At 40.6% G+C, this 9258-nt stretch overlaps 1 protein-coding gene across 1 annotated transcript; it reads right to left on the bottom strand.

The window, feature by feature from the left end:
- Positions 1 to 5935: 5935 nt before the first annotated feature.
- LOC117555693 (potassium voltage-gated channel subfamily S member 3-like) lies at positions 5936 to 8534 on the bottom strand. Its single transcript, XM_034230645.1, has 2 exons — positions 8425 to 8534; positions 5936 to 7896 (listed from the first exon to the last, which is right to left on the bottom strand). The coding sequence occupies exon 2, from the start codon at positions 7890 to 7892 to the stop codon at positions 6393 to 6395; it is 1500 nt and encodes a 499-aa protein (XP_034086536.1). The 5' UTR covers positions 7893 to 7896; positions 8425 to 8534; the 3' UTR covers positions 5936 to 6392.
- Positions 8535 to 9258: the final 724 nt, after the last annotated feature.

Here is a 9258-nt window from a genome sequence, read left to right as displayed (position 1 = left end):
ATTGAAATGCTTCAGTCTTCTCTTGTTCTTAATGGGATAAGTCACACTGCAGTGGCCAAGGTGAGGTGAAGGTGAGTTTGGCCCCAGCTGTTCGATTTTTCAGTCCAATTTGCTCATAATGTATCTTTGTCTGTGTAAAACACTTGACATTAAGATAATCGGGTCAATAAGACTTTTATCTAAGGGGCAGGCCACGTCAGAAGCTAATAAACTGAATACATAAAGGTTAATGGAGAAGGATTTAGAGTGGCGTCAGGAGGGGGTTTCCTGATGATGTAGTGAAGTCCCATATATGTAACTGCAACATCCCCTGTTTGATTCGAGCTGTGGAGCTTTAGACAAGACCTGCATTTAATAATAAAGGCAAAAAACTGGTTCAAAAAGTAAAATATGTCTATCCTAATTTAGATTTATGCATTTTGTACACATAGACTAATTATTACAACCACTGTATGCTAACAATAGATTGTAGCACAATTTTTTCACAGTAAAGTGCTTGTGCATCTTTCAAAAACATCCACATTTCAGATAGGAACATCTCATCCCAAATCTCATCCCATTCAAGGTACACTTACTAATTATTGTTAGCTTTCAAAAACAACTTTTAAAGACAACATACCATAAAGTCCTTAAAGTGCTATGAATAAAATCACGACAACAACTAACATGTTGATTTCCATGAAAACTTAACAACCTATGCCATGGCTGAGGCAGTTCAAGACAGATATCCATTGATTTGGGATGGAAAATAAAGTATTTCTGAATCTAAAAGGAAGAGGAGTAGGCAGGTTTAAGAATGCTGAATGAATAATGAAAGCATAGCTTGTTCACAATAAAAGTTAATAGATGTAAAAAGGCTTATATGCCTGGCTGAATTACAGCAGATTTATGACGCCCAGTCAGAAAGTCAGCTTCCATCAGAGTAATAAATTATTATGGAAATGCACAATGAAATTATCCATCAAGCCTCGTTGTAACAAACCTGCATGGGGGAACAAAGCAGGAACCCAATATAGGCAAAGTGGCTCCTTTGTTATATCTGACCCTGAGCTGAAACCACACTGATGGTAATGGGAGAGTAAAAGTGATCTGGCTGTACTCTGCGGACCACGCAAAGACTCGGATCAAGACATTACAAATTAGCTTAAGCTAATGGAAATATTAAAACAGTTCCTCCTAGCAGAGTCTCCTCTATCAGGAAAAACTAAATACCGGCCACAAGTCTCTTGTTTTCCCCTCCAGACAGGACGCACAGAATCACGTTTCAGCTCATTAAAATGTAACAAGTGTATCCTTTTTGGATGGGGTCATTATTGTGCTTATATATGAGGCACTAGCTGTTCACAGTGGCTTTAGAAAGTATTCAGACACCTCCATTTTTTGCAAACTTTGTATCTGATGTAATATTAAATGGGCAAAGGTAACCGTTGTGTCCCATAAAAACGTAAATCTGCCCAACAACAACATTATGTAACATAACATAACAATATGTAATACAAGGTTTTCCGAATTTTTATTTGACATTAATTAAGCAATCACAACCTTAATCCATTAAAGCCAACTTTGCAGAATCCCATTTGGTTCTTGGCCAATTCTCTACAAGTTTTGAATTGCGTTTTATCTATTAAAACTCAATGACTTGACACTTATAAAGGTGGTAAAGTAGCAACCTTAGAGCTTGGGCACTGGGTTCCTGCAGTATTTCACACTACATACAATTCCTGTTTGCATTTTGCAAATTCATCACTGCAGTGACCTTTTCCTCTTGTGCGAGGTATAGGGACAAATGCATTCACGGAGCCAGAGGCTTTATGTAATATATACAGTATATATAATGTATACCACCCTGAAAACAGATGTCAGATTTTCATCGAAAGATTAATGGTCTCTCTTCAAAAAACTTGAACTTCACTTTGATTGTCTCTCTCCATTCTTTTCTGTATCGAGTTTTGTTAAACATTGTGATCCAGCAGCCTCTGCAGCACTGCAAGACTTCACTGTCACTCTCTGCACACAGACAACTCTCTTCAAATCAGCATCAAAGTAGCTGGCTATTACAAACACAACCCTTTTGAAAAGAAAAACCTGCTTAAATAATTGTTATTGATCTGTTTTTATTTCACACTCATGGAAATGACCACCGTCTTTCTGACAGGAACTCGATGATCAGTGACACCTTTTATCCTGGTGGTTTAAATTCTCCGCTGCATCCAATAATCAGGATTAAGACTTCATTTGACCGACAGAAGTATTATGGTTAGCAACTTTACTACAGCCTTAATGTAATGAAGCTTTTTTCATTTTAAGAAAAAAATAAAAAGCCTAAAGGGCAAGTTAGAAACACGATTCCCCTTGTCAGTGCTGCAACATCGACATTTGTGCTGACACCCGCACTGTGACATTTACAGGTAATTGGCTTTTTCTACCCTTTACATTAACAACACCCTGACTCCACTGTTCCTCCCCCCTCTGTGTGATGCATATCTTGTTGTCTTTAAACTCAGCCCTACATCCACCTCTTTGAGTTCGTTTGTTACATTTACAGTGACTTAAATATCTGTAGACAGCGGTCCCATTTTTATTCATTGCAACAAACTCCGGTTTCCTTTTTCTTGATTTTACAAGTAACTAAATGTGTCAGATAAATGTAGTCGAGCAAAAATACAATTCAACATGTTGCCCCTTGGAGTCAAAGTATAAAATGGAAAGTTAAGCACCTCAAAATTGTATTTAAGTTACTTTACTAAGTACATGTACTTTCCGCCACTGACAATAACAACTACCCTACAATTACCTAAAAAATACGAAACTTTCAGAAGTCAGATGGGGACCACAAGCTGCGATGGGAAATGGGAAATATAAGATGCACATCCTGACATAAGTTCAATAAGGGAATATATTTTTGCTGATGGCAAAGTGAACCGATATTGAAACCCACTTCCCTGAACGTCCAAAGCCATGAGGGTGGGATTAATGGTGAGGAACGCAAAACCATCACTATTGTTTGCCGACGGTGCTTGATCGCCATTTCCTGCGATGGATTCTTTACCAAACAGACAGCTATCTGAAAAATCCAATAACAATTACAGATTAGCCTGAAGACCCTTTATAATGGAATCTGAGGAGAAATCCATTGATGCATTTTACACATTTTCCTGACAAACTGTAGGCCAAAGCAACTTGTGTTAGCATTTCTGTTCATTGTTAAAAAAGTTCTTAGAGAGGTTTGGTTTGATAATGTTTCTTACATCATGAATCAATTGGGAATTCAGCTGTGGTAATGATCATTCAATCCAATCCAATCCATTTTATTTATATAGCACATTTAAAAACAACAGAGTTGAACAAAGTGCTGTACATCAACAACTGTATAAAAACATAGCATAAATACATAAAAACAGACAGGACATGAAACAAATGTAACACGAGACAATGAAACCAGATCAGAAGCCGCGACTGAAAAACTCTCCTATATGACGTAAAAATAATACAAAACACTAGTAAGGTAAAAAATAAATAAAAATAAAAATAAAGAACAGCACAAGTGTCACCTGGTCTGTACAGTAAAAGCCAGGGAAAATAAGTGGGTTTTTAAACGAGATTTAAAAACAGGCAGAGTTGGAGCAAGTCTAACCTGGAGGGGTAATTCGTTCCATAACTTTGGAGCTGCAAAGGCTCTGTCTCCCCGCTGCTTTAGCCTCGATTTTGGGACTACCAGAAGGAGTCTGTCAGCAGACCTCAGTGACCGTGTGGGTGTGTATGGTTTTAAAAGATCTGCCAGGTACGGTGGGGCTAAACCGTTCAGGGCCTTGTATGCGAACAGCAACATTTTAAACTGTATTCTAAAATGGACTGGTAGCCAGTGTAAAGAGGCGAGTACAGGCGTAATATGTTCACGCCTGCCTGTCCTTGTAAGGAGGCGTGCAGCAGCATTCTGGACCAGCTGTAGGCGTGACAGGGAAGCCTTGGTCACTCCAATATAAAAAGCATTGCAGTAATCCAGTTTAGTGGATATAAAACAATGTATTATCTTCTCAAGGTCATTAAAAGAAAGGAAAGGCTTGACCTTTGCTAAAAGTCTTAGTTGAAAGAAGCTGGATTTGACCACAGAGTTAATCTGTTTGTCTAGTTTAAAATCACGATCAATCCGTACACCCAGGTTTGTGACAATGGGTTTCACATATGGGACAAGAGAATCCAGCACAGGTGGGGCATTGGGGCCACCACTGGGTCCAAATATTATGACCTCTGTCTTTTTTTCATTGAATTTTAAAAAGTTCAAGGCCATCCAGGCTCTGATGTCCTGCAGACAGTCAGACAGGCGTTGCTGAGGGTTTGGGTCATTTATTTTCAGGGGCATGTAGATTTGCGAGTCATCTGCATAAAAATGAAATGAGACACCATATTTCTTAATGATAGCGCCCAGGGGGAGCAGGTACAGGGAAAATAAAATCGGTCCAAGAATGGAGCCTTGGGGTACCCCGTATGGGAGAGGAGCAGAAGAGGAAGTAAATTCATTAAGATTTACATTAAAACTTCTTTCAGACAGATACGACTTAAACCAGTCTAGAGCAGTACCACTGATTCCCACAAAATGTTGCAGGCGAGAAATGAGAATACTGTGATCTACAGTGTCAAAGGCAGCTGTCAGGTCTAAAAGTATAAGAACAGCACTGTTCCCAGAGTCAGTAGCTAAAAACAGGTAAATTAAACCTTTAATCATTAAAGCATCCATCCTCACTTAATGGCAGCCATAGTTCATTTTTACAGTTTTGTTTACATTTTACTGTGAATAAGCTAGCATTGTCTCAAATGTAATCCCTCATTTTCTGCATTTACTTTTTATTGCAGAGGTTCAACAGCTTTTGGTTTTGCGATGAGGTATGAGATTTAAAAAATAAAATAAAAATATTTCAACTTTTCAGATAACTTGATATTGGAAGAAGGTCAACAAGAGTTAAGAATATTGATTATTGTTTTCTGCAACACAGGAAAAAGAAAACAAATAAGCATAGTTTTTGAGTGATGGAACACTATTTGTCAGATTTATTATCGGACATAAAGTGTGACGAATAAATCCAATATTATTCAGCCATTCGTGCATCTGTGTGAATAATAATAATTGAAAATCAATGCTTATCTGTACCAAGACCCCTGTCATTAAAAAAAGTGCGGATTGAGCAATATGCTAATATCCCATGTTGCCCACCTGAGTCAGGAAGCCAAACAATCAAAACTAATTTACCATCAATCAAAGCAAAATTAGATTATCTGTCGTGGTTATGCTGCAGCTAGTCCCTAAACCAACCTCTGCAACTCCACAGTGACACCCATTCATTATTTTGTTAATGTGTTTCATTCATTAAGAAACCATCTGAACATTATATTGGAAAATAACATTTGAGCTTTAAGTGTAGAAGCTTCTGAAGAGCTGCACCTTAGAGACCCCTGTAGAGAACGATATTTGACATCACGAGCTCTAGTAACAGCAGCTCATCCAACCGGAGATTATACAAAGGGACAGCCAATCGATGCTTTCAGGAACAGAAGAGTGAAGAAGATGTGCATAAAGTTCGTCAACAGTTTAAAGTGCATTTCCCCAATAAAGAAAAGACACTGATGACAGGTTGGTTTAGATTTTAGAGTTATTTTAGTGAAGAACATATGGCGATGAATAAATGCAATGAACCTGAGCTGCAAACCTTGTCTGAGTGAGTGGGCGGTACACCTTACTGTATGCCATGTCACAAACGAGAGGCATATTTCTTCTGATTCACTGAGTTTTATTTCATGTCCACATGAGTTATCCCCCTAGGAGTCACCCAGCATGCGGAAACAACTATCCAAAAGAAAAGTTAAACACCAATAACCTGGTATATCAGTGCTTCTGTGTGGCAGTTCCTGGTCAGCATAAAAACTATTGCATATTTCTACACATTATTCAGAAATTCATTTATTTTTGTTCATGCAGACTGTGTAACATCAGTCAATTAGAGATCTATAATACCATTTTGAAACAGCAAACAGTATTGTTGTCGTTATAGACTTTAGCTGAAATCTCACTCTGAACTTTCAGCTGGCAGACAAATCAATACAGGGCATTACTTTGAAAAAACATTATCATTATGGCCTCCGACATGCATCATTGCTGTTTTTTCAAGCATAAAATGAGTTTTTAGACCTCTGAGCAAGGCTCAAATTCCCTTAAGATTTCCGGGTTTTAGTGACGCTGTGTATAAGCCCTTGAAGAAGAAAAAAACAATCGACAGCCACCATATTTCTCTGTCAGATTGCAGGAGGAAGACAGTTCAGAGAGTCAGGCGGTGTGATGGAGTGCCCTGAGAGGCCCGGAGTGACTTGCAGTCATAAAGGGAGTGACAATCCATTGAATCTCATTTCGCTGCCCCATTTTCACAAGTCTCGTTGTCATACATCTCTATATCCTGGAGACTGGAGGCGTCCGTCTCATCTCCTGCGCTGCTCACACTGTTCCTGAAGGCGATACTTCCGATAAAGGGATACACGCTTCCTGCGAAGAGGTCTTTTATGTTATAATAAGGAATCTCTGGATCTTTTCTTTCAGGCTTAGTGATACCCTTACCCTCCATGGCTTTGTTTCTTTGATAGTACTTTGAAAACTTATTGAAGATAATGGTGATGGGCAGAGCCACCACCAACAGGCCACACACGATACACAAGGTCGCCACTATCTTCCCCGCCAGCGTTACCGGGCAGGTGTCACCGTAACCCACTGTGGTCATGGTGATGGTTGCCCACCACCAGCCAGAAGGGATGGTCCCCAGATCTGTGTTCTCCACATCCCTCTCTGCCGAGTAGATGAGGGCAGAAAAGATGGAGATCCCCACCGAGAGGAAGAGAAGGAGCAGACCCACCTCTTGGTAGCTGTGTCGGACGGTGGCGCCCAGCGCTCGCAAACCGATGGAGTGGCGAGCCAGCTTCAGGATCCGGAGAACCCTCATGAGGCGGAGAACCTGCACCACCTTCCCAACATTTTGTAAGTCCTCGTTCTCCTCTGCGGCTTCCTTATCGGCTGTTTCCAGAGCTAAAGTTGCGTAAAATGGCAAAATGGAGGCAACATCGATGAGGTTTAAGGGGTTTGAGAGGAACTTCCTGCGTGAGGGCGAAACAATCAGCCTGAGGAGGAACTCAGCGGAAAAGCAGGCGATGCAGACCTCCTCGAGGATCTCAAGGACAGGATCCTCGATGAGTTTATCGTTTTCGTCCTTCTTCTGATACTCAGGCATGCTGTGGACACACATGGCAACGATGGAGGTCAACACCAAGCTGAGGGAGGCCACGGCGATGATCTTTGAACCTGTTGAGTGACCAGGGTCCTCCAGCCGCAGCCACACGTAGCTCCTCACCTCTGCACACCAGGCTCCTTTGAACTTGGCCATGTCTTGATCGAGCGCAGAGAGCTCCTCAAAGGAGGAGTCCAGGCTGGGCTGCTGCTGGTCGTCACTCCTCACATCCCAGTCTCCGTCGTCAATGTACTCCTTCCTCTCGTGGTACCAGTAGCTGCAGCAGGGGCTCAGGTGGAGCTCCTGGATCCCCCAGTACTCTATCTCCTGGCTGAAGGAGAAGACGCACACCTCCTCCATCATGTGGATATGTCCCGTGTGGTAGAAGTTGAGCACACCAAGGAAAACCTGGGGATTCCTGTCGAAGTAGTACTCCTTCTCGGACGGGCTGTAGTCGTCACATAGCTCCAGGATGGCCGCCTCACTTTGGCAGCACAGCAGACGGGCCAGGCGTGTGTGAGGGAAGCGGAGCAGCATATCCGGATCCACGTGGTGCCGAAACCCCCCCACGTTGAGGTGGACCTGGTCCTCCTCATTCCCCCGCCGGTGGAGGATTTGCCCATACCCCATGGTCCTGATGATGTAGATAAATTATGATTAGAAGCCAAGTATGTCAGTTATATAGCTTTATATATGCCCCACAAGCATTACAGTCAAGATTTTACAGTGGTACATTAATGTGGTCTGCTGTCAATCAAGACATATTTAACTGCACTGTTTGTAGAGCACATTAGTCCTCTGAAGGAAAATAAAATCAATACAACATCCACAGGAAATGGCTTGAGCTAGAGTGAGGGAAGAAGCGTGAGGTGCTGTCACTTCTTCCATTGCTCAAGTACAGGACTATCACCAGAAGAATCAAATTACAGACTAAACTAATCAGAGCAACAAGTTGAAACTGAAACCACACATCATTACAAGCAGTTATTAGGACTGTTTTCCTGCATGTGTAGCTTTCTATATTGTTCATTAAATACCCTTCTAGAAATTCAGAGCAACGAGCTGGTTTGACTAATTTTTTCACCAAACCCTATTTAGAGATAAACAATTACTTTTTAGTTTTCTACAAAAACTGAATGCAAAACGTGAAGCTGGTACGTACCTTTACTTGCAGCCTTTCTTTCCATGAAAACAACTTTATCCGGGTGGTTAAGTTTTCACATTGTGGTGTAGCTGCGGGTCGGTGGAGCTGCAGCCTCGCGGAGCAGAGAGCTGGAGGCGGGACAGCAGCACCAGTGGTTTGTTCCCTTTTACAGGGAGCAGGGAGGGGAGAGGGAGGGGAGAGGGGAGGGACACTGCACAGATGTAGGAACACCCTGCGAGATATTTGTGTATTCATTTTTTATGGCTTTTTATTAACCCTACTCTATCACTGTGTCTGTATGCTTGTAATATCCCTCATTACATGAATGCACTGCAAACAGTTGTTTATATTTCAAATAAAGATATATATATATATATTGATCCCAATTTGGGATTTTCGTCACAGCAGCATGTAGGTAAAGAATTGAACATGAATTGGAAGTAAAAAAAACGAAAAAAATGCAAGACAGTGAATATTAATAATGAAGGATATTTATTGAATTTTATAATATTTTGCACATTCGAACAAAAGCTACCTTCTTAACATCTGCACAACTTTCCACTTTTCATAACAAAACTGCTCATATTTTATTTTGTTATTCTGATGATCTTTGTCATAGTATACTGTAGTGTAGCCTACATAGTTTTTTTCGTATATCGATCCATGTAAATTATTTTCTATATCTTAATGTTATAAAAATGCCTATGTGTAAACCTAGTTGGCAATTTACCTGTTTCTGTTTCTGATACTAAAGGAAGCTGTATTGTTGTTATGATAAGCTCATGCGATTTTATTTTTTGTTTTGAGTGCACCTGAAGGATTTTATTGTTTATTATTATATTTTTATACAGT

The sequence above is a fragment of the Gymnodraco acuticeps genome, unplaced genomic scaffold (genome assembly GCF_902827175.1).
Source record: "Gymnodraco acuticeps unplaced genomic scaffold, fGymAcu1.1, whole genome shotgun sequence".
Taxonomy (NCBI): Eukaryota; Metazoa; Chordata; class Actinopteri; order Perciformes; family Bathydraconidae; genus Gymnodraco; species Gymnodraco acuticeps.
The sequence above is the reverse complement of the archived record's forward strand: the minus strand, read 5'-3'. Positions and strand labels throughout refer to the sequence as shown.

Coding starts and splice junctions, on each gene's coding strand:
- LOC117555693 (XM_034230645.1), bottom strand. CDS start 7,892: ATGGGGTATGGGCAAATCCTCCACCGGCGGGGGAATGAGGAGGACCAG.